This window comes from Paroedura picta, chromosome 1, assembly GCF_049243985.1.
Source record: "Paroedura picta isolate Pp20150507F chromosome 1, Ppicta_v3.0, whole genome shotgun sequence".
Lineage (NCBI taxonomy): Eukaryota > Metazoa > Chordata > Lepidosauria > Squamata > Gekkonidae > Paroedura > Paroedura picta.
Window position 1 is genome coordinate 201,426,912 of NC_135369.1, and position 26,096 is coordinate 201,453,007.

The 26,096-nt window shown below is 43.7% G+C and overlaps 1 protein-coding gene across 2 annotated transcripts; it reads left to right on the top strand.

The window, feature by feature from the left end:
• The first annotated feature begins 951 nt into the window (after positions 1–951).
• ITM2B (integral membrane protein 2B) lies at positions 952–20,568 on the top strand. Of its 2 annotated transcripts, none has more exons than XR_013227211.1 (6): positions 952–1,208; positions 6,343–6,477; positions 9,552–9,758; positions 12,256–12,366; positions 15,984–17,881; positions 19,501–20,568. XR_013227211.1 is itself a non-coding variant. In XM_077316589.1 (6 exons), the coding sequence occupies exons 1-6, from the start codon at positions 1,068–1,070 to the stop codon at positions 19,587–19,589; spliced, it is 834 nt and encodes a 277-aa protein (XP_077172704.1). In that variant the 5' UTR covers positions 952–1,067; the 3' UTR covers positions 19,590–20,568. The 2 variants fall into 2 exon arrangements, 1 of the variants encoding a protein (XP_077172704.1); XM_077316589.1 differs by having other exon boundaries at positions 17,731–17,881.
• Positions 20,569–26,096: the final 5,528 nt, after the last annotated feature.

The following is a 26,096-nucleotide window of genomic DNA, read 5'->3' on the forward strand; positions in this document are numbered from 1 at the left end:
GTGTTTTTATGGCAGACTCAATACGGGGTGGTTTGCCAGTGCCTTCCCCAGTCATTATCGTTTACCCCCCAGCAAGCTGGGTACTCATTTTACCGACCTTGGAAGGCTGAGTCAATCGTGAGCCGGCTGCTGGGATTGAACTCCCAGCCTCATGGGCATAGCTTTCAGACTGCTGCCTTACCACTCTGCGCCACAAGAGGCTTTTTCTGCTCAGTGTAGAACTACAAATCATCCCACTTTTCTTTGTTGTTACCCACATAGCGAAAACCCAGCGATTTGGATTGAATGAAACCCAGATTTTGTTTTATTGTTCTGTTCTTAACGTTGCATTATTTTATGTTAGTGTCCAATAGCATCTTTAAGACCAACAAAGATTTAGTCAAGGGGTGAGCTTTCGATTGCACATTCACGCCTAAAATAAATCTTTGTTGGTCTTAAAGGTGCTTTTGGACTCTATTTTTGTGGTGCTACTTCACACCAACACAGCTTGGTGTAGTCTTTAGGAGCGCAAACACTGGAAAGTGCCCGCCTTGACTAAATCTTTGTTGGTCTTAAAGGTGCTCCTGGACTTTATTTTGTTGTGCTGCTTCAGACCAAGAGGGCGACCCACTGGAATCCTCATTTTATGTTGTTAGCCGCCGCGAGCTGGCTGTGCCAAGAGCGGCGGCCCACAAACCTAACTAATAAATAAACATCTGTTCAACAATTAAATTATACACTAAATTAAAAAATATATATATATTAAAAATATACCCTTTGCCACCAGTACATCCCTAAGGGAGCCGTGAGGAGGGGGGTTGAAACCCACCAGCTTCCCTCCCTCCCTCCCTCAGCGCCGTCCCGATCCGAATCCGCGCCCGTTTGAACGCGGCATTGTCAGCGCCCGTGTGAACGGAGCCTCCCGCCGCACCCGAGGCGCCCAGGTCCAGCTGCAGCCGCCGCCTCCTCTCCTCCCTTCCCGGCTCGCGTGGCCTCCGGGGCGGAGCCAGAGAAGCGCCTGCAGCCGGGAGGAGAGCCGGGCTGAGCTCCGCGCAAAGGGACGGAGGGAGGCCGCCGCCGCCGCCGCCATGGTGAAGGTGTCTTTCCACTCGGCCCTGGCGCAGAAGGAGGCCGCCAAGAAGGGCGACGAGGAGGGCGAGGAGGAGGGCGAGGGCAAGGCGAGCGGCGGAAGCCTCGGCCAGGTGCTCATCGTGCCCACCGACGGCCAGGTGAGGGCGAGGGCGCCCAGCTCGCTTGCAAGGCCGGGCCTCGGAGGGGCTTCGCCGGGTGGGTCTGGCGTGGTGGCCGCGGCGCTCAAGAGCGGCGGCGGCGGAGGAGGAGGAGGAGAGGCGGGCGAGGAGCGGGGCTGGCCACCCTACCGCCTCCTCCTGCTCCTCCTGCTGCTCCTAAGATGGCTGACGCCATAATGTTGTCGTTTCTCGCTTCTGTTGCTGCTGCTGCTGCGTCTTCCCCAGGCTACTTTTAGGAGGTTTTATTTTGGTGCGCCCGCCTCCGCGCCGGCTCTGGCTCCGGCCGGGCTCTCGGTGCCCGCGCTGCGCAGCATCCCTCGCCCCGGTCGGGAGCCGGCGCTCGAATGAGCCTGCGGGGGAAGGCAGCAGCGGGCTCCGTTCATGCGGGGGGAGTCTGCAGGCAGGGAGGCTGAAGGGTGGGCAGGGCGCCGCCGCAAAGGCTCTCCCAAATGGTCACCGCCGGCCTGGCCCCGGGGCCGCTTGTGGGGACAAGAGGCCAGTAGCGCCTTTCAGACACAACAAAAAACATGGGCGAACGCGAAAAACAGTGCAGTGAAAACACTTCAGAAACTTGTCGCTAACGTACACAAGGGAGAAGGCGTTGTTAGCTATTAGGCAAGGGAAATTGGAAATATTTTTTTGAATTTAATTTAAAGAAATGTTTAAAGCAGTTTAGGACTAAACACTAACTTCTCTAGATCAGGGGTAGACAACCTGTGGTCCTCCAGATGTCCATGGACTACAATTCCCATGAGCCCCTGCCAGGCAGGGGCTCATGGGAATTGTAATCCATGGACATCTGGAGGACCACAGGTTGACTACCCCTGATCTAGAGAATTGGGGGCGGGATTAACCTTGGCAAGAGTCATGTTTTGTTCAATTCGTTTATACCCTGCCTTTCTGTTAGTCCTCTCAGAGCTCTCACGGGGTCTGTTGCAGGGAGAGGAAGGGCAAGGTGAGCTGCTTTGGGACTCATTTTTTTTTCTAGTCAAAAGCAGGGCATTAAAGAAACCAGCGCTGCTGCTTCGCCCCAGTGGGGATCCAAAGTGGCTTAACACCTTTCTCTTCTCCTTTGTTTTATCCTCACAACAACCCTGTGAGGTAGGTTAGGCTGAGAGAGTTTGACTGGCTCAAGGTCTCCCAGCAAGTGTTTATAGCACAAGTGGGGATTTGAACCTGGGTGTATCCCAAGACACTAGTGCAGGGGTGGGCAAACTGTGGCTCTCCAGATGTCCATGGACTACAATTCCCATGAGCCCCTGCCAGCATTTGCTGCCGGGGGCTTGTGGGAATTGTAGTCCATGGACATCTGGAGGGCCACAGTTCGCCCACCCCTGCACTAGTCTGATACTCCTCACTGCTACATTACAGGGTTAGGAGATCACTATGATGGTAGATTGATACATTCAAATGTGTCAGGCCTCTGAGGAGGTAGCATACAAATCATCTACAGAAAAATCAAAGAATTACAGTTCTCTATTTGCACGATGATATGCCTCTGAACTGCAGTGCTATGCAGATCTTCATTTGCCATGGACCCCATGTTGGTCATTCCTGGGCTTCTGTCTAAAATGGAAGGGGTTTAATATACACTAGAGGAGCTACGTTTCCTTAAGTGACATGGAGGACACATACTGTATTTGGACAGCTTTTACGTTTTTTGTGATTGTCTAGATTACGCAGCAATTTGAAATATGGTGTCAGATTTCCAGGTGCTAGTATGGCAAGATGGTTAAATGCCACAGCTGAGAAAAGCTCTTGTCGAAATCTTACCTTGACCACAAGGGAGCCCAGTCAGCATAATTATGGAACAGTTCAGTAGAGCCTTAAAGATTAACAATGTTTTATTTCAAAACGAGCAGAAAGGCCTCACTTCCCCGGCAGCCCTGACAAGGCCTCTCCAGCCTGCGGTGAGGCTGGTGGGGGTGAGGACGAGCTTGGGTGGGTGCCCCCTGCCTGCCAGGCTGTGGTGAGGCTGGTTGGAGCAGGGGTGATTTTGGCTGGGTGTTCCTTGCCTCCCTACCTACCTACCTACCCACCCAAGCAGCCCTGACGAGGCTGTGGCAGAGTTGCTTGGCCTGGAGCCACCTTACCTGACTGCCAACTCTTTGTGCAGCAGGGTGGAGGAGACAGTCAGGGACGGTGTGTCTCCTACTTGATTGGTCCGGGGGGGTGGGGCAAATGCCCTCCCTGAGGTCAAATCAGGGTGGTAGATATAGTTAGGGGTGGGCCATCCTCTGGCTGATTGGTGGTCTGAGGTGAGTGACTCTCCAGGGGTCCAATCAGGTAGGTGATGAGTCCCAGCTCCTCCCACCATCCCTTTCTAGCTTTATTTGTGGTACAGATACAGATGAGCTTTCGTGAGTCACCACTAATTTCTTTAGATATTGAAATCAAACTGAGAATTCATTATTGGGCAGATTGGGAGATGGTGGGGAGACTTGAGGCTGAGCGTTTATTCTGTCATGCGGGCTCACTATACGGGGAAAAGGAATGTAGGAAGGATTGCTAGTTTGATTTCTGTTCATATCTGAAGAAGCAAGTGCTGACTTGCAAAAAGTTGAAATTGAAGTAAGTATTCGTTTTTAATCTGCCATTGGAGTTTTGCTTTATGTTATTGCAGCTGGCTAAATTGCAATTAGCATTTATGTGTCCATGTTTTACACAGAATATACTCTGGTTCTTATGGTTCTTTGACTTTATGGGACTAGATGTTGACCAACTGGTTTATTGTTGGTGTATTTTGATTAGGCTTACTAAACGTATTACATGATTCTTTTGTCAGATTCTACATAGGCTAGAAATTAGTGGTTTTTGACTTTAAGAACTGCAGTGTCAATATTTCAGCCTACCTGCTGACCTCTTGTTGGAATAGAGAAGGCTTGCTTGTTTCCCTGCCTAGCCTAGCCTAGCCTAATCTCATTACATCTAAGAAGTTTAGCATTTAGAATAGACAGGAATGGGTGTTTTGATGTCGTCTTATGAGGTAAGGTATTAATGTAGACTTCATTTTGGAAATAAATATTGATCACGATTGCTGTCTTCCAACATAGGTACGAATTAAAATAATTATAAACAAGAAGACAAAAATTCATGCAAATGTTTCATCATTTTCCTTAGGTCTGTCTGATCCAGCCTTTCTCAAATTTTTGTACCATTGGGAACCCCCTGAAACATTCTTCAGGCTTCAGGAAACCTTAGAAGTGACACGATTGGGCAGAATTTGGTTGGGCAGTACATCTGCGTACCCGTCTACCGGGGCCCCTCCCCTTCCTACCTCCACCAGGTCCATTGGCCATTTTGGGAGGGATGAGTGGGTTGTCATGACCACATACGGTTATATCACCTGCTAAATGTTTAACAAATATAAAAAATTATATAAACAATTCACCCGTTCAGGAAATCTTTCCAAGACAGTCAAGAAACCTCAGGATTTAACAAAAGCCTTGAATATAGCCATAGAAGCTTGCGGGCAGAGGTAAGAGCAGTTCTCCTTTCAGATCCTTTCAGTCTAGTGGTTATGAGCACTGTGTAGAACTTGGCAACAGGCAGAAGTAAAATGGACAGGTGCACACATTCTGTGAGTACTCTGCAGTAGATCTGGGGAGGTGCTTTGAACAAGGAGACACATTCCCTGCACAAACTAGATGGAGAAACTCCCTTGCCTGGAATGTAAGGCCAGAGCTGAAGTGAACTAAAATAGGAGCCAAATAGACAGGTTTTGAATCTGTCTCCTTGGAACAAAGAATTGTTCCCATTTTTGTTCCCAATTCCCATTCTTCCTATTCCCTCTCCTGATGCTGCTTATAAAAATACAGCCACTATGTAAGTAATATTTATGCATATCTGGGTTTTTTTGTTTACGTTGTAGCTGACTTAGAGCAACACGGTAGGGTTTTCAAGGCACCATCCGGAGGTGGTTTGCCAACACCTTTCTCTGCATCGCCATCCGAAGCACTAACCAGGGCCAACTCTGCTTAGCTTCTGAGATCTGAGAAGATCAGGCTAGCCTGGGCCTGTAGAATATAAATATATCTGCAGGCATTCTGCAACATTTTTACCCTCTAAGCCAGGGGTAATCAAACTGCGGCCCTCCAGATGTCCATGGACTACAATTCCCATGATCCCCTGCCAGCGAATGCTGGCAGGGGCTCATGGGAATTGGAGTCCATGGACATCTGGAGGGCCGCAGTTTGATTACCCCTGCTCTAAGCTGTAAGTGTTGAATCTATCCAATACTTACAAAAGGTTCTCCTCCGGAAGAAAACTCATATTACTAGGAATATGTTGATTTTGATATGATTTTGGAGCACGGTTTCATTTCTGGAATTTTTTTAGTTTCACGTCTGAGTCCTAGAATATGTGAATTAAAAATACGTCTGCCCTCTGACCTGCAATATACATAAAAGTTGAAGCTATGTGAAGCGTTGTGTTCTTTCTGAAGCAAAAACTCAAGTGAGCCTACAAAAATGTATAATGAATAGAGTTAAAACAAATAGTGTCGCTTCTCATGGGAAGGTCACTTACTGGTAATGCGTTTTTGGGAATGCGTTTGCTGCAGCTGAAGAAGGGATGCAGAGTCTGGAATGATTTGGAATGGCTTAAAGTTAAGAAACTAGAAAACTTGGCTCATGATGACAAAATAACATCGCCGTTGAAACCATGGCTCCCAGAGGAGCCACTGGCATGCCATGGGGAACTCTAGTTTTCACTGGCAGTGAAGGGGTGTTCTCTCAGAAAAACAGAAGTGTAAAAAGCAGATGATTGTGGCAACCTTTGTCTTTGTGGGAAAGCCCAGAGATGTTGGTACTTGCTGGAGAATGCTGACATAGCCAAGGAAGTTGAAGAATGCACAAAATCTGGCTCACCTTAAACAGCGAAGCTCCGCCTTTGCTCTCTCACCTTGGGTATACAGTGAATTCATAGTCTATCTTTTGTTTGGAATGGCCCTTGCGGTTCAAGAATAGCTTTTCTCTCTCCACCCTGCTTGAACAGCTGTGTACTCAAGTACAAGTAAAGGAGGCAAGGATGAGGATGCTAGTTCTTGACTCAGGATCACACCAGAGCTTAGTTGGAGACATAAATGATTGTTTTGTTTTCCTTTTATCTGTAGGATCCTGAGGCAGTGGTGCCTCTTCGACAAAGGAGAGCTTGGTGTTGGTGTTGGTGTATGTGCTTTGGGCTGGCTTTTATGCTCGCTGTTGTGATACTTGGGGGTGCCTATCTGTACAAGTATTTTTCACATCAGGTAAGCCGAAATGCATTGCTTCCATCGTATTGACAGTTTTAAGAATTGCCAACTTTGAACGCCCAACCTACATTTTTATGTGAAAACAGGGACATCAAAGTGGATGATCTTTCCGTTGTGATACTTTTTATATATTTGGCAAAACCTGTTCTAAAAACAAACCACACTCTAGGTTACATTTGACTTTAAGATGAAGTAGGACAGATTAGAAGTTCATCCTTCCTACTCAGCTGGTAGAAGAGGTTGTTCAGCTGTTTCCTGCTTGCTAGGCAAACAGCAGTTCTTTATAGGCGAATGTGTCATCAAAAAGTATTTGAAACCTTTCCAGCAAGCATAGAATAGCTGGATTGAATTATTTTTGCAGTCCCGTGTAGAGGTTGTTTGGAATTACAAATCCAGGAGAGATATAACAAAATGGGATCATCTATACACAGTTGCTCACTTGGAGCAAATTTACTCATTCAATACTTACGTACGTAAGCACTCTAGTTTTAAGAACAGAATATATGTGAGTGACTTTGTCAGTTGTAAACATTCACAAAGTCTTTTTAAGTGGCCTGGAAGCAGCAATAAGGGTGCCCTTTGCAGACTGTACAAATGCTTGCGCACCATTCAGAATGGTGTTATGATCATATATAATTACAATATAAAAACTACAGTATAAAAATTCTAGCGTAGAACCTGCCTAGCCTGACTGTCATTAGCTCTCCAAGGTCTGAGGAATCTGTCTGAAGTCCTGCTTCCTGTAATACTTTTAGTTTGAGACTTTGGAGATTAAACCTGGGCTCTTCTACATTGAAAATATGCACTTTGCCACTAAACTGTTGGCCATTGCAACTTTTTAAGCTTCCGGAGTATTAAAATAAAGCACAAACTGCTGTTACAGATGACTCCAGGCATGCTCTGAGTTGACTATTCCACCTTGCAGTGAGATACTGGCCACAGGGTATTTGATGCGCTTCAATTTGCCACTTGCAATGTAGAAACACAGATCAATTCTAAGCAGGTCTACTCAGAAACCTAAAGTCTTTGTAAGGGGGCTTTCACCTAGGAGATTGCACCGTTAGAGGATTATTTTGCGATAACTTGAAATCAGAAATTATTGGGCTTCAGAACTGCTGAAATCATGCAGAGCTATTTTGCAGTCTGGTTGTTGATAACTGTGAAGGTGATATATGGTACAATCTTTACTAGTATGACTTGTGAATAGATTGCAATAATTTTTTTCAGGAAGTGAATGTGAAATGATGGCATGTGTAATTTAAGTTACAAAATCATTGCACACTTCTGTGTGCCACATTACACGCAAGGTGAATTTGATTTAAATCATGCTTTTCCACCTAAAAGCTCATGCTTATAACCCAAATGCAGGCTATGTTTACAGTTACACCAGAAAATGAATGATTGGTTATTCATTTTTTAAAATATGGTTGCAAAGTGTACTATCTCCAGTTTCAAACGTTACTGTTTATATATTTGGACAGCCTTTCTGCCATACTTTATTGGAAGGGGAAAAATAATCTTTAGCAATAGCAATTATTTAAATTGTTTTGACTAAAATTATGACATTATATAGCATGTATATTCCTGTATTTGCTTAAACATCCATGAGGCTACACTCACAAAGATTCTAAGATGTCTGGGGTATTCTGCTCAGAGAGTTTTCATTTGTAGTATTTGCCCCACTTAGCACTTAACTTCCTCCTTATCCAGATCTGTTCCATTTGAACAATCTTCTGTTCTTTGAGCTCCTTGACATTTAGCATTTAGGAGTTGAGGGGTTGATTCTTTGTCTGTAGATCCACAAAGGAACAGTAGCATTGAGTCTCCTTCTCAACTCTATATGTTTTGCTTTTTGCTGTTAAGAAGAGGCATGTTCTTTCTGCAGACACAAATTCACAGTTTTAAGAACTGCAGAACCAAACATCTATGTTAGTATTGTCTAGTTAGAAAAGTTACCCCAAATAACACAGAAACCTTTGGGAGAGAATGACATTTGGGCTCTAATGAATTAATTAATCAAATGTATTTATTGCATGTATACTGCATCATGAAAATTTGCATCATGAAAATTTGAATATAGTCTCATGTGGCATAATGATGAAAAATCCTTGGGCTGTAACGCAGCTTAAATAGGAAGCTATTTTTAGGTAGATCTTTTCCTCAAAAAAGGTCTTGATCAAACAAAATTCAATTTAAAATATAAAAATCTTATTTATTTTTTTTTTAATTTGATTCTTAGGGTTTTTTTTTTAATCTTTGGTTTTTATCCACCTTGAATGCATATACGTTAGGGGTTATCCGAGTTGCATCCCAGTATCATCATACTTCTTGAAATATCTGAGAACTAGTAATCAAACCTGCTGTACTAAAAATACAGGGGGCGCTAGGCCAGGGAGCCCCCGGGAGTCGGGCACAGCACGGCTTCGTGCCTCTCGCCGCGTCAGGCCGCCGGCCAGGGAGCAACTGCGAGCCGCGCTGTGCGCGGCTCACAGTTGCTCCCTTGGCGGCGGGCGAGCAATTGGAGGGCCCAATTGGCAGCCGCTTTGCGCCTGCCGATTGGGCCCTCCGATTGCCAGTCTGGAGGAAGGGGCCAATCGGCACCCTTCCTCATCATGGACTGAGCCCGCCCTAACTCCTCCTACTCTGCCCTTACTGAATTATTTAGTCCACGGCACCCGCGGTGGCGCAGGCGGTTTTAAGATTAGAGAGACAAGAACATGTACCCAAAAGGGGAGCGGATTCTTTTTATGCCTTTCGCTCACACTGGTCCTTCCTCTGAGCAGAGGGATGTTCTTTTCACTTGTTCCGCTGCACCTGTAGCCTGAAGGATTTGGTGACCGGATTTTCTGGCAAGCACTTTGAGTGAGCTGCTGGCCTGTCTGAAGATCAGAGAATTCCTGCAGGTTGTCTTCCTGCCAAGACGGGGATATTAATAATCCTTCCCCACTCAGAAGAAGGTGAGAGGATGGAAAGGGGAGTGAAGCATAGCTGAAAGCTCTCTATGGAAGAACTGTCCAGGAGCTTGTGCAATACTTTTGTGTTTTAACTTTGAATATATATATATTTTTTAGGAAAGTGGCGTTTACTTCTGTGGAATAAAGTATATTGAGGATGGCTTGACTCTATCAGAACCTGATGCAGGCGCTCCAGCTCCTCGTTACCAAATAATTGAAGAGAACATTCAGATCCTGGAGGAGGAGGACGTTGAGTTCATCCGCGTGCCCATTCCAGAGTTTGCGGACAGCGATCCGGCTGATATCGTTCATGATTTTCAAAGGGTGAGGATCATCTGGAAAGCTCTGGATGTAATCAGAGCAAGTCCTTCATTCCACTTCCTTGCTCATTTTCGAGCTGGGCTTGCATTAACAAATGGCACGCAGCTGTTACAAGGGGTGGGTGCAGACCTGTCATACAACATAACCATGTTTTCGGATGCTTTAGGATGCTTAGGGCTGCTTTAGGATGCTTAGGGCTGATCCTGCGTTGAGCAGGGGGTTGGACTAGATGGCCTGTATGGCCCCTTCCAACTCTATGATTCTATGTGCTGGATCCCATGCAAGCAGAGTAAATTTGCATTGGGTCTGAAGTGAGAGATCTGCAAATGGCACAGATCCCTAATTTGTTTTCCTAATCCTTGTCCTAGCCAAAAGAAAAAAAAATAGTGGGGAAAGGTTTTCGGCATTCTAAAAACCCATATTATGGACAGATTCCTCCCCTCTCCCAGTTTTGTTACTGCAAGAATCTGGGGGAAGGAGTACGCAGAGCGGTCATTCTGCTTTGTATAAAGGGCTGCAAAAACTGGGCAGTGTTAACATAGCATTTGGAATTTGTTACAAAATTTTCAGCCCCTGCATGGGTCCTACAGGACCAAGTATGTTGAGTGAAAAAATTCCATTGCAGTATTTGATTCTGCCCACAATTTTGGATGATTTAGTTGTGATTTAGGTGATTCCGTATGGAGCTGACTTCTGAATATGAAGAATTCTAATTAACATGAATGATCTCTTATGGCTTACAATATTGCATTATTTATATGTTTTTCCAGCTGTGGTTCCAGGTCTGATTACGTACATGCCATTTAGTGAAATAATATGTTCTTGAAATGATCTAGTTTTCCTCCTTAAATAATTTTTGGGGGAAATAGCACTGTAAGAAGTGTGTTTGTCTTCTGTTTACTGTGCGACCCCAGACTGGGACTGTGCTTGCACAGGCTGGCCACAGAAAGCTATTTTCTAATTTAAAGCTCTAAAATGGGGTGTCCAGAGCTGAAGCTGTGCATGTGCAGGTTTTCCACTGAATACATCATGTGCTCTCAGGGCGGAACACCCCTTTCTCTCAGTTCCTCTTTTTCTTTCGTGAGAGGGAGATGTAATTCTAGTGAGCTCTGTACTTTGTTGTTTTGAGGCCTTTTCAGGCTGTTTGTGGGTATTTGAGGAAATTGTCACACTTTTTTTTTTTAAGCAGATTTCCTCTTTTTCATCTGACAGTGGAGGTTGGTGTGTTTTCACCTCTGTGGTCCCTAGAAATGGCATCTAAAGAATGATCTAAGAAGTGTTCAAGGTGCAGTACAGAAATGCCACACACAGATGAGCATGAACTATGCTTACTGTGCCTCAATGAGATCCATAATGTGGGGATCACCATGATCTACCAGTGTTTCACTTTCAAGACACATTCTAGCAGAGCATCAAGATTAAAAGCTGCCTTATAGGAGAAGGCCTTGTCAGTAGCCACTCCATCAAAATCAACCCAACCTTCAGAACTGACCTCGAGCCTAATGGTTCCGTCAGTGTCAGGGGTTGTTGTGCCATTGGTTCATATTGTCCCGACAGTTCCAGTATCAAAGAATGTGCCAGTCCCACCCAAGAGGGCAGCTTCAGCGGTGCCAGAGGTGAAAGGATCAGGGAGATCTTACTCTCCTGAGCCCGCAAAAAAGTTAAGACCTGTGTCTGAACCTTTGCCTAAAAACACAGGAATTCAAAGCATAGAGAGAAGTCTCAGCTCTTCCCCCAAGTCAGCCAAAACAGTTCCATATAAGGCCCCAGATCCAAGTCTGGAGGCCAAAGTACAACCCCCATGCACTCCTTCACCTCACTTGGCATAAGGTGCCAGATCTTTATCCGGAGCTGAAGATGAAACCTCAGATTTCTAAGTAACTGAAGATTATCACCCAGGGTTGCACTTATCTGTAACTGTTGTTCATTCATGTCTGCTGTGCAGACACACATTCCCCTTCTCTTGCCCCGCTATGAGTTCTCACACAAGTCACCAATTCCAAACTGGATCAATATCATGATAGTTTGCGGCGGCTAGGTGTGAACTGAGGGAAGGGGTGTTCCGCTCGGAGCACATGATGCATGGAAGCCTGTGCATGCATGGCCCCGTTCAGGGAGAGACTCTTCATTCTGGAACTTCAAGCTAGGAAATGGTTTTCCGTGGTCGGCCTGCACAAGCACAGTCCCAATGTGTGTCTGCCCAGGAAACATTGATGACCAACAGTTACAGGTAACTTGCAGATAGGTTGTTCCATGAGGGAGCGTTAACATGGTAGAATCTTCAGCCTGACATTGAACTCTACGATCGTGTCCCCTGGGCACGTTGACTTTTGAAAGCCGATGTAGGAAATGGGGAAGCTGTGTCTTGGACATTCACCAGCATGATTTTAACAGCAATCTGTGGGGGCAGGCATGAACAGAAAAAAATGGTGGTTGATTAGAGTTTATTACTCAAGCTCTTCTAAAATGACTAACATGATAATCTGCATTTCCTCATCAGAGACTTACAGCTTACCTTGATCTTAGCCTAGATAAGTGCTACGTCATTCCTCTAAACACATCGGTTGTTATGCCACCTAAAAACTTCTTGGAGTTGCTGATCAATATCAAGGTATGATTCACTTATAGCTACATAATATAATCAGTTATCTGTTTCTATTAAACTTGCAAATTCTTACAGAAGTCTGTGTAGGCATAAAATGCCATGGGATTTGATTCAGAGCACTGGTTTGAGGGATGAAAGTCAAGGGGTGGTGGGCTGTGTCTGGATTTTCTCATCTCCCCTCTGCCCTGAATTTCAGGCCTTTTCAAAGAGCCAGTTTGGTGCCTTGGTTAAGAGTGGCAGCTTCTAATCTGGAGAACCGGGTTTGATCCCCCATTTTCCCACATGCAGCCAGCTGGATAACCTTGAGCTAGTCACAGTTCTCTCAGAGCTTTCTCAGCCCCACCTTCCTCACAGGGTGTCTGTTATGGGGAGAGAAATGGTAGGTGATTATAAGCCACTTTGAGACTCCTTTGAATAGTAAAAAGTGGGCACAAAAAACAGCTCTTCTTCTGTGAGTGGGAGCAGCAGGAGGAGTGAGTTCTCTTCCCACAAGCTGAATGCTGGAGGCAATTCAGATTGTGAACTCCAGATCTAACCCATAAAATGGTAATACCAATCAGCAAGATATTGTGACTTCTTTCCCCCATTAACTGCATTGTTAATTTAAGAGACCAGGGTCCCTAACCTTTCAGAGCCTGTGGGCGGCTCTTGAATTCTGACACAACGTGGTGGTAACAACCACAAAATGGCTCTGCAGGAGATGGTGCCGGTCATACAATGTCTGCTGCCACATAGTAAAGCTAACGTGTGTTGCGGTGGCAGCTGCTGCTGAAACAACGTTTTAAAAAAATCTGCAGAGCCATTCAGAAGCCTTGCTGGGGAAAAGCCCTATCTATCCCCACCCCCTTTCTACTAACACTAGGGGACCAACAGAAAAGGGGCCACAGGCACCATGTTGGGACCCAAGGTTAGATTATGCATGTGAGTGTCCTGCATAGTGCAGGGGGTTGGACTAGATGACTCATGAGGTCCCTTCCAACTCTATGATTCTAGGTGTCGTAATCCATATCTCCGGACTCTTAAGGTCCAGGGTTGGCAATCTTTTGGGCACAAGGGTTGAAAATAATGCCATATCTACCTTTGAAGATGGTAATGTTGCTGGGAAACTAAATGGGGGTGGGGAGGGAAGGAGGCGGGACAAGAAGTGTACTTGCTCAGATATACTGCATGTGTTGTGTCTGACTGATAAGGCTAAAATAAGACTGCTTTAAAAATATTGGCGTGAAGCATTAGTTGTGCTTTACGGGGCACACACTTAGGATAGTCATCATTGTGTGTGAAAATAATACCTGCGAAACGCCTGGTTCTAAAAGCAGTTTTCTGAGTAGTATCCTAGTGTGAAACAAGGACACTCATGGTAGAATTTGAACTCTCGCTACCGCCATGCCCCAAATTCTAACTGTAAGCAATAGATGCTCTGCAGAATCTTTTTGGAGTCCTGCTGGCAGCCTGTCTGCCCTTCTACCTCCTAGCCATGTCCTTGCAAAGCCTATCCCTGCTTGAGGGCAGAGAAAAGGGATTTGCCTAAAGCCCCTGCTCCAGGGGCAGATCACTGTTTATCTACAAACAGCTGAGCTTTTGGCTTCTTAAGAAACAGCAGATATCCCCTACCCAATGCAACCAAGAGTTCTCTTCAGAAATTCCCATCTGCCTCCATAGCAGCTTATTTATTTATTTATTTTTGTTTAATTGATTTCTACTCTGCCTTTCTGTTCCAAAGAATATCCAGGATAGCAAGCAATAAAGAAGTAAAATATACTGAGGGCCTTTTCGCACGGGGATCTTTGTTGCAAATTGTTTGCGGAATGAAAAATCGCCATTTAAAATAGTGGAATTCGTTGTTATGCATACCTGCCTTTGTAGTGGAATCAGTTGCGTTTTTTAGCGTTTCCCACAGGCTTCCGGTCTCGGCAGAAATCGCTAGAAAGGAAGCGCTATTGCCAAGCTCGTCCCGCCCCTGGCCGTCAAGCAGCCAATGGGCAGCCGTTAGCATGCTCCCAAACAGCCCCTTTCCCTTTAAGAAAGGTTTTTTTAAAAAAAACAGACCCATAGCAACAAATCTAGGTAGATTCATTGCAACGGAGAGACCCATCCAGCTGCCTAATGTGAGCTGTCGTTTGATTGTATGATTGTTTGCACGCTGCCTCGAGTGATAAAAAAAAAATCCCCCCCCTCTCACGGGCCCGATTTTCGGCTGAATTAATGTGTAAAAAATAAAGGGACTTTATTTCAGCAAACGGGCTTTTATGTGGTTTGTGCTTAGTGACTAAAGGTGAAGGACTGAAGCCAGGGAAGCCTCTAAACAGAAAGAGGCTCGCTGGTGCGTTTATCCCCGCTCGCTCGGAGAAAAAAAAATGGCGATCGCTTCGCCGGAAGTTTGGAGGAGAGAGCCAGGGGGAGGGACTTTGAAGAACCCGCAACAATGGTAACGCACAGGTCTTTAGCGCTAGTGTTGCAGATTGGTTGCAGGAGTGTATCGCTATCCGGAGGGTGAATCCACTTTTCTGGATTCCCCTGAAAGCGCTACAACGAAGCGCTTTTTGCTGATTGGTTTCAGGAGTGTTGCAGATTGTCTGCGACGTCGTGCGTTAAGGCAAATTAGTAGCGTTTTCAATTAGCAACCATTGTGCTATTTTGAAGCCGTGCGAAATGGCCCTTACTGTAAAAACAAATTGATTATTGAACGCACAATACACATTAAGGAGCAGTTACTGATTAGTCTTTACCTCCCGCCTACAATTATATCATCACTACATTGCAATAGTACTCTTAGGCTTTAACCAGTTTTTTAAAAAATGCATGTTTTTTCATGTGGAAATCTAAAACCAGGATACTTTGTTCCAGTATGGACTGAGTTCATGTATAATTCAGTGTCTGATCAGCATGTTTTTCATCATATACACACAGTTCTTCATCTGCTTTACAGTTCAGGGTAAGGAGAATAGCGTTGCCACATTTAAAGGGTTGGGGGTGGGGCGAAAGCAAAAGAGCGAAGAATAATATAAAATTAAATAACCTTAATAGCACCAGTTTGATATGACGTGTGTTTTTCAAAAATATGAATGAACCAACTTTGTTTGTGTGTAGCTGTCAAAAACCCTCCTCATCTCCAGAATGCTTATAGACTTTGGATGTAATTTCCCAGTATTGTGTCCCTAACTGGAGGAGGGCAATGTGGATGGCCAAGAAAACAAACAACAGACAGCTGTACAAGCGCAATAGACTTGATGCAGCTCTCTGCTTTGGCAGCTGAAAGACTGCTGTTGTTGAGGTTTTAGCACTTTCTTTCTTTCTTTCTTTCTTTCTTTCTTTCTTTCTTTCTTTCTTTCTTTCTTTCTTTCTTTCTCTCTCTCTCTCTCTCTCTCCCTCTCTCTCTCTCTCTCTCTCTCTCTCTCTCTCTCTCTCTCTCCCTCCCTCCCTCCCTCCCTCCGGCTCTTGCATTGTTTTGATTCTGATGCATCTCGCGTTCTTGTTAGAAGCTGTCACGCCCTTTACGTAAGACTCTCATGAGCTAAGCTTAGCATTCCATAGGCCCTGAAGCATGTCAAAAAAGCAGTGAAATGAAAGTGAATATGGCAGCTTTACATTTGAAATAACTCTTTTCCATTTTTAACTTGCTGTAGGCTGGGACTTACTTGCCTCAGTCATACTTGGTTCACGAGCAGATGATTGTTACCGATCGCATAGAAAACGTGGATCAGCTGGGCTTTTTTATCTATCGCCTCTGTCGTGACATGCTCCCAAACAGCCCCTTTCCCTTTAAGAAAGGTTTTTTTAAAAAAAACAGACCCATAGCAACAAATCTAGGTAGATTCATTGCAACGGAGAGACCCATCCAGCTGCCTAATGTGAGCTGTCGTTTGATTGTATGATTGTTTGCACGCTGCCTCGAGTGATAAAAAAAAAATCCCCCCCCTCTCACGGGCCCGATTTTCGGCTGAATTAATGTGTAAAAAATAAAGGGACTTTATTTCAGCAAACGGGCTTTTATGTGGTTTGTGCTTAGTGACTAAAGGTGAAGGACTGAAGCCAGGGAAGCCTCTAAACAGAAAGAGGCTCGCTGGTGCGTTTATCCCCGCTTGCTCGGAGAAAAAAAAATGGCGATCGCTTCGCCGGAAGTTTGGAGGAGAGAGCCAGGGGGAGGGACTTTGAAGAACCCGCAACAATGGTAACGCACAGGTCTTTAGCGCTAGTGTTGCAGATTGGTTGCAGGAGTGTATCGCTATCCGGAGGGTGAATCCACTTTTCTGGATTCCCCTGAAAGCGCTACAACGAAGCGCCTTTTGCTGATTGGTTTCAGGAGTGTTGCAGATTGTCTGCGACGTCGTGCGTTAAGGCAAATTAGTAGCGTTTTCAATTAGCAACCATTGTGCTATTTTGAAGCCGTGCGAAATGGCCCTTACTGTAAAAACAAATTGATTATTGAACGCACAATACACATTAAGGAGCAGTTACTGATTAGTCTTTACCTCCCGCCTACAATTATATCATCACTACATTGCAATAGTACTCTTAGGCTTTAACCAGTTTTTTAAAAAATGCATGTTTTTTCATGTGGAAATCTAAAACCAGGATACTTTGTTCCAGTATGGACTGAGTTCATGTATAATTCAGTGTCTGATCAGCATGTTTTTCATCATATACACACAGTTCTTCATCTGCTTTACAGTTCAGGGTAAGGAGAATAGCGTTGCCACATTTAAAGGGTTGGGGGTGGGGCGAAAGCAAAAGAGCGAAGAATAATATAAAATTAAATAACCTTAATAGCACCAGTTTGATATGACGTGTGTTTTTCAAAAATATGAATGAACCAACTTTGTTTGTGTGTAGCTGTCAAAAACCCTCCTCATCTCCAGAATGCTTATAGACTTTGGATGTAATTTCCCAGTATTGTGTCCCTAACTGGAGGAGGGCAATGTGGATGGCCAAGAAAACAAACAACAGACAGCTGTACAAGCGCAATAGACTTGATGCAGCTCTCTGCTTTGGCAGCTGAAAGACTGCTGTTGTTGAGGTTTTAGCACTTTCTTTCTTTCTTTCTTTCTTTCTTTCTTTCTCTCTCTCTCTCTCTCTCTCTCTCTCTCTCTCTCTCTCTCTCTCTCTCTCTCTCTCTCCTCCCTCCCTCCCTCCCTCCCTCCCTCCCTCCCTCCCTCCCTCCCTCCCTCCCTCCCTCCCTCCGGCTCTTGCATTGTTTTGATTCTGATGCATCTCGCGCTCTTGTTAGAAGCTGTCACGCCCTTTACGTAAGACTCTCATGAGCTAAGCTTAGCATTCCATAGGCCTGAAGCATGTCAAAAAAGCAGTGAAATGAAAGTGAATATGGCAGCTTTACATTTGAAATAACTCTTTTCCATTTTTAACTTGCTGTAGGCTGGGACTTACTTGCCTCAGTCATACTTGGTTCACGAGCAGATGATTGTTACCGATCGCATAGAAAACGTGGATCAGCTGGGCTTTTTTATCTATCGCCTCTGTCGTGACAAGGAGACTTACAAACTGCAGCGTAAGGAAGCTCTGAGAGGTATGGATTGTGTGCTGAGAAAGCAAAAGTTTCACCTGCTGGGGAAGGCGCCTCTCTGTCTTTCAAGGGGTGACGTGTCCAAGTGAAGCTGGGTGCCTCAGGTTGGATCCGGACTAGATTGGCCATTTCTCATTCCCAGCACTGACCACCCTCATTTCGTTCCTCTGGGTCCCCTGTCCCTCAGGAGCAGCATTTTGTGGGAATTGGAAAGCTGCAGGGGGAAGCAGGACAGTTGTACCCCTGAGAGGTTTAGCCTGGATTCAACTCATCATGTCACACTATGACAATGCAGTGTTGTTTCATGTCTGATTGTCTGATTTGGTCCTGCTTCATAATGGGATGCCTCATTCTTAGTATGTACGTGCCTGCACTGAAAGCCTTAGGACTGAGGATTTTTTTGTGTGGAGTTAAGACTTTGTACATAAGTGCTGTGCCATTCTGCCAGCTGCCACTGTCTAATTGGCGATTTTAAGTGCTGTTACATTAATGGGATATCCTGGAGAGGGGGTTGAATCTTAAAAGTAGGGGAGATATTGGAGTTACTCCTAAGAAGAGTTACTCTGGCTAATCCTACTAATGGGCTTAGCTAGGATAATTCTGACAAGGATTTGAATGTTGACCAGTATGCCGATATCAGGTGCATGTGCCAAGCGGCTGGTGCAAAACGTGGCTGTCTCACAGTGGATACACAAAGTTTTAATTCTGTTGCTGGCAGAAAGTGCCAACAAGTCATAGCTGACATGGCAACTCCATAGGATTTCCAATGTGAGAGATGTTCAGAGGTTGTTTTGTCATTGCCTGCCTCTCCATAGTGACCCTGGATTTCCTTAGTGGTCTCCCATCCAAGTACTAACTAGAGCTGATCCTGGCTGGCTTTCGAGATCTGACAAGATTGGGCTGACCTGGGCCATCGAGGTTAGGGCATACTAACAAGACTTTGTGTATGCTCAAATCTTTCTTGTTGAAATGCATGGTAGAATGATGCTTAAGCTTCTCTAGGTTACGACTGCTGTCTTTAAACGGATTACAGCATCTAGCATCCTGAAAGATAATTGTGTTAATTTGTTGCTGTGACACAGTGGGAGGTAGAGAAGAAGAATCTTTTGATAGAAACCGCAACTTTGATTCCTAACAATAAATTAAAAACAGAGTTATTTCTGGTCTGCTTGAGGGGAATCTAGGGTTGCACAGTGGGATTTTAGGCATAAATAATTTTTGCTACACTCCATCAGATTAGAGCTGTAAAGCGGTAGGGGAACTCATGGCTGTTTCATTTCCTATATGAAGGACCATGGGTTTTACAGGGAGTGGTTGTCTCTGTGCTCCTGTTGGGTAGGAAAATGAGCACCAAGGAAGAAATTGTGTCTTGACAATGAGGCAGTTTCTTCTACATGGCCTGTTTTCGCCAACAGAACATATATGTGAATGATAAAAATGCGGTTAGAGAACTAATAGGTGGACACGGAACTTGTGTTGTTGTTTTACTAATAATCCTGTGGTAAATATGGATAAGTATAGCTAATTACAAAGACAAGTTAATACTTTTCGTTCCCTTGGGGAAAAGGGCAATTCCCATTTTCCCACCTCTAAGTAAAATAAACTGTTTGCTTTCCTCCCAGGAATTCATAAACGTGAAGTGAGTAACTGCCGGAAAATCCGACATTTTGAAAACCGATTTGCTGTAGAAACCCTCATTTGTGAACAATGAGAGATTATACTTTGCAACAGAAGATTGAAAGAACCTCATCGACCCCGCCTTTTCTCTCATACGCCATGATTTTAATTTTAAATCAGTTATGTAAGTAGTGGACTGTCCTTCATAGCTGAATGCCGACATTTTCAATTCTGATGATATACCATATGGGTTTTTTCCCCATTGTGTTTCCATATTGTTTAAAGAGTGGTTTCTACATGTTGAATAGCAGTTGTATAATGGCTTAGTTGTAGTGCGTTTCATGTAACAAATCTTGACGAAGGTGCAGGGAGGTCCATAACACACCCTATTTTCTAGCACAATTGGATAGAATGATCTCTCTGGATTTAAAACAGGAAGTGTACAAATTAACGGCAACACTTGAGAGTCCTAATGCTATATTACTAGTGACGTGGGTGGTTGACAGAGATTGGGAAAGAATTTTAATAAAAAGTGCAATTTCTTGGTATGTGTGTTATTTTTTAAAATGCAGTCATTCTTAAGTTTGATTTCTGCCATGGTATATTAATACGTGTCAGCTGTAACAAAATTAAACAGTAACTTCAGGTTACTAACATGTATATAAGCTATATATGTGCAATGGAAAATAAATATTACAAATCGGTTTGTCTAAAAGTTTTATGTTTTCTTAATACTCCTTTCTGTACTTGGAAAGCTTTGCTAGGCATTTAACACAGAGTAGAATTAAGGCGAATGCAAGTAAACTTTGTCATATGAGATAACCACTAGGAAGCACTGTCAAGCAGAAACCGCTAGCAAGCATAAAAAATACTTATCCTTAATTTTGTTGCTGTTTTTTTCTGCCATGTATCCAGGTGCTTCACTGGCATTAGTTCTGGAAGAAAGAAGCTTTTTGTGGTGATTGGCTCTTTTTATCAGTAAAGAAGATTTGGGGGAGGGTTTAGTATTTAATTAGTTATTTGAATTAATATTGGAATGTGTTCATTATTTCATTAAATATTTATGGATTGGATCCAAGGGTGCCTTTCTTTCTTATATACAGAGGTCTTCAGTTTGCAGGAGCGGCCCTTTACACCTTGTGCTGGCAGGGCAATGCATGGGGAAAGTGGAACTAAATTCAGAGAGTTTCCGGGGGCCGATAAATATGGCTTCTTGAGCAGTTCACTATCCAGTGAACTCTGGAACCTAACAGGGGTCGATTTGCAGCTGCAATTGGCAGAAAGGGGCAAGGTGCGCAAACCTCCCCAATTTTCTACTCAGGAAGTTCTTGGGAACTTGTGGGGCCAATTCTGATCCTTAGGGAGATTTATCTCCCTGGATATCAAGCTGTTTGTGTTCCGGGCCATGAAGAAGCCGTTCGCCATGTTTGATTTTTTCTATCTTCTTATATTATTTTTTTTAAAGACTGTTTTTTTTTTCTATCACTCCCTGAGCTGCCTGGAAGAGTCTTCAGAATCTCCACTGAGATTAATCTCTGGCTACAAACGTCTAAGAGTGAGTAATTCTCCAGTGACTAGATTGTTTTCGCACACCTCCCCCTGCTCTGTTATCAAGAAGCGGCAGTGAAGTTACCTCCTACAAAACCTTTCCTGCCAGTTATTTTTTTCCTCTTTTAACTTCAGGGAGAAGGTGAGATATACTAATAACACTGAAAAACAAGAAAGCATTAAACCAGTCTGTTTATTATTCCACGGAGATTTCCTTGATAAGGCATTCGCGCGATACTTTTCCTTAAGCTCCGTGACTTTCTAAGCAACGTCGTCAAAACCCTTTGAGGGAGGAACTCTCTTGGCTATTTGCAATATTGTCTGAGCTTGGCTGGTGACTTATAAGCCTAAAACATGCCTATGTTAAAAAGAATGGCCCATCTAATAGAGAAACAAACCCAAGATTTCAAAGCATTTACAGAAGGTTTGCTTAAGAATATTTTCAAGGAGATCCAAGACGGCAAGGAAGACGTTTTTAACAGGATTGATGGACCAAAAGCAGTGGTTGATGACAGTTGATGACAGCACTAAACAAGGTTGGAAATCATCAGCAGAATAGAAATCTGAAATTTTGGAGATGGAAAAGGGGGTGTTGGAGCCCCTCAGAAAATATAACTCCCCAGATAAGGACACCCTTTTAAAAAAGGCATACAGCTATTTCAAAGCAACAGTACACAAGAATCAGCCCAAAGATAAATGGATCTGTTTTGAAAGTAATCGATTTAAAGGAGCTTTTCAGGAAAAAAATCGTACTGATAAATTGTGGATTGGAGTCCAGGAGGTGCAACTACTTCAAGATCCATCGGTGAATATTCTATGGAAAAGAGTACAACTGCACTTTCTACGCCAAAGTCTAACTGGACAGAATATAAGTCTATGGGAACAACAAGGTGCAGCAAGCCTCGATATGAGACCCCCTTAAGAAGATTGGGGAAGGGAAAGGAGAAGCAAAGGGAAGGGGGAACAACGTGTTTGAAATCTTTTCTTTATTCTTTTTCTGTACACTTTTAAAGCAATATAATTGTAAGTGCTGGAAATGTCATGATAAAGTGGGGGGGGGGTCCCCTCTCTCTTTTTTTATTAGTGTATAGTTATAGGGCCAAAGTTCAGTGTTGTACAAGAAATGTTCAATGTTAAGTATCTAATTTAAACCTGGAAATATGGTGTTGAATATCTGTCAGGAAGGCTCTTCGATTGTGTTAAAAATCTAATTTTCTATGCAATCACTGCAACAAGGTTACATCTATAGCCAACAGAAAATTAGCTGAAGAATCTCAAGAACTGTGGAATTCTTATGTGAGAAAATTTATAAATTTTGGGCTAAGGTCAAGACATCATCTTGGAGAAAGAGTGGGCTTTTCCTCTTTTCCTTTAAAAAAAATAAATACTGGGTTAAAGTATAAAAATGATCTGAATTGAAGTATTCAGGAGCTGGAAATGTCATAATAACGTGGGTTTTTCCTTTTTTCATTTCTTTTTTTTTATAAATATTGGGTTAAAGTTCATATTGTTTTATAAGAAACATTTAATGTTAAGTACATAAAATATGTTATTGTGAACTAGTTCAGGAGCCAGTTGTTTTCTTAGCTTAAGGATAGGCCTTGGTTCAAGTTTAAAGGTAATTTTTGTAATACCCAAGGTTGATTGTAAGTGTTGGAAATGTTATGTAAAAGTGAGCTTTTTTGTTGTTGCTTTGTTTTTATATTTACAGTCAACAGATATATTTGGAATATTTGGCAAAATGAAATTTCAAGCAAATGGGGACTTTGGGGGGGGGGGGTAGAGGGAGGGGTGATATTGTAATCCAATATATTATGTCCTTGTTCTTTTCTATATCTATATAAAAATAAAAAAAAATTTTAAAAAAAATTCAGAGAGTTTCTGCTGCGAATTCACAAAGGCATGAGAACTGATCACCTATAAAACAATTTAGCTGCAGGTTCTTCTGTTATTGCTATTTTAATTCCTGGGTTAGCATTGAACAGGTATTGACTTGCAGGATTCCCTGCCTTCGTGCTTCAGATCAGTAGTTAGCGAAGTTTTTGTATAAGCAAGTCCATGGAGATTTCCTGGAGAAATATGTTACATTTAATCTGAAAGCCGCTAATATAGGACTAGCTTTTAATTTTAGGGATTCTTCATGATAAACTGCAAAGAATCTGTAAGAGAAGTCAGGGCTAAAAGTTAATCACAGGAAGAGCTCTGCTGGATCAAATCATAAAGGGCCCATCTTGTTCAGCATCCTGTTTAAAATAGGTAGCAGCTGTATGGTCACAGGACGCTTCTGCTGGTAAATCCCATCTTTTGTCCAATGAGCTCTCTGTGCTAGTTGTTGTTTCTTCTTACGTGTTCTTTACAAACCTGTAAGGCAGTCTAGGTGGAGAGGAAAATCGCTGGTTGTACAGCTGTGTGAGGATTTGAAGCCAGATCTTCCCTGGCTGGCCCTCAAGCAATGTCCTAGCCCTCCCAGAAACTGTTCAGAAATAGAAGTAATAGGAGTTGGCAAGAGGAAACTTGTAAGAATTTGCAGTGGAAAGAACTCATCTGTGTATACACACACACTCCACCTCACTTCCACCTACGTCTCCATCAGGGAGATCTGTTTTTTTGTACCCATTAACAAAGTGGCTTACAATCACCTTCCCCTGCTCTCCACAGAACAGACACCCTGTGAGGGAGGTAAGACAGAGAGAGCTCTGAGAGAACAGTGATGGGCCCAAGGTCACCCAGCTGGCTGCAGGAGGAGTAGGGAATCAAACCCAGTTCTCCACTACACCACATTGGCTCTTAAGAAAATAAGTCCATATTGATAGGTAGGAGAGAGGAAAAAACCCAAGGTACAAGGTAAAGCAGCTTTGATCCCAGCCTGTTTAATTCTAGGCTTTGCCAGGGAATTTAGTAAAAAGTTAAAATAGAAGCAATGATGTTAATTTTATTTCAGTTCATATTAACATACCAAATAATTGAAAAATATGTTTTGAATCAAAATGTTTACCATTATTTTAAAAAATAATAATTAAAAACATATTCAGAGCACGGTATAAGGAACCTAACATATTCTCTAGTGTGATACAAAAAAATTGGACTGTTTATCATTTGAAAACTTGGTACGTAAACTTAAGAACATGAGGACAACATTAATATAGGCTGCATATCAGAAAGTAGGCAATGCTTCATAAGTTACCTAGAAACTTCTTGGTACCTTTTTTTTTCCTCCCACCCATGTTCCCAGCTGCTTATCCAGCCATTCTGGGCAGCTTCTTTTCCCCTAATGCTGTCTAAACTTCAGGTTGTAGTGTCCACACCTGCACAAATGTCACTTTTGGAAACTGGAAGTTGTGCAAATTTGGGGATTCTCACATTTGGGGAACCTAGCTATGACTGCCCCCATTGTGTGGATTTGTGTGTTCCCCACTGCAGAAGCCAGCCCTTGACAGGTAGAAAAATGTTCTCTCTGGCTTCCATGTGGACATTCCAATACTTGAAGTAGCCTCTGGGAAGAGAGCAAGCTGACTTCAGAGAGGGGGGAAAAGACAACAGCCATCACCACATCAGCCACTCAAGTAAAGAAGCTGGCCTCAGCGAGGCGGTTTTGTTCCTTTTTCTCCACAGCCAACTGGTGTTTCTCTGGGCATTGTGGAGGTCTCGCTCTTCTATCTGGCTTGCTTTGTGCTGAGGAGAGAGGAAAGGAAGTCCTTCCTGTCACTCTAGATACACAAGGACTGACTAAGATTCAAGTTGCCATAAATAAATGGGTGGGGACAGCACTACATATCTAACTTCATTGTATGTGTTGGGTGGAGCTACACAGGGCATACAGTGACCATGACTGCATTGAGCCTTCTGTTGGCCCACTAGGTGTGTTTGCTAGATGGCACTGCCTGCTTTGCTCACTACTGATCCCACACTGTTTTGAACTTCAGCCTTTCCAAGTTACTTTTAACCTAACATGTTATCAGTGTTTATGCTTAACATGGTTGATTAAGGTGCACTGAAAAATGGCAGATCACCCTCTCTCCTCATCTATCCATTTCCAGAGGATCCCTGAAGCGAAGACTTGACTGTGTTGGCCTGGCTTGGGGTGCTGGGGAGAAAGTGGGAGTCATGTTGGTTTATCTTTTGCCCAGCACACCAGTGAACTCCCATCAGAGGCAGTGGCTGAGTGGACACTGCATTTCCTTAGACTGTTGATCTTGGGAGGCCTTTAATGCCCCTACAGAGACTCCCTTACTTGGTGCAGCCTCCAACTTCAAGGCTGCCATGACAGCATTGGGACTCTCCTAGGTTATATCAACCTCCATGCATGAAGCAAGCCACACGGTAGATGTCATCTTTTCTGCAGAGCTTAATCTAATAGTATGGTCATTTGTGAACCAGTGCCACAGTCAGACCTCATAAGGGATTAACTAGCAAAGCTCTGGTTTCATCCTGAGCAGGTGTCATAACTCTCTCAACTTGCTGGAATCTCTCTCTCTCTTTGGCTGGAGACCACATACTCCCATTTCTTTTGAAACTGAAACCAGTCTTTCTTTCCCAAACCCAAGAGTTTTTCTCTCTTTTTCCTTCTTTTCTCAGGTGCAGGAGGTTCTTTAGAAAAGTCCAGGATGTACCTTTGTACCCCTGTAACTTTGGGACCGCCTTGTGTATGCAGACATGAAGGATTGAAAAGCAGCCAATCGCTGATCATCTACAGACCTTAAAAATGGACCAGTTGTGGGGCTCTGTTAATCAGGTTACTTGATGGACTGCCCAAACTGTATATAAACTCAATTCAGTGCTTGCCTTTGGTATTGCTTTTTGGAGTTGGTGCTTAATAAAGAGTTGATTGGTTTTGAAGAAACCTGAGTCTGTGCCGAACCCACAGACTTAACGCGCCTACTCCCCTGTATCCCACAAAGAACATTTAAATGAGGCAGTCTACTAAAGATATCTGACCCCAAAGAGATAAAACTGGCTCTGGCATGGTGGATCGCTCTGTCTGGCGAGATCAGGGCCCTCTGGGATCTTAAACAATTCTGGAGGGCCTGCAAAACACCTGTTCTGCCAGACCTAT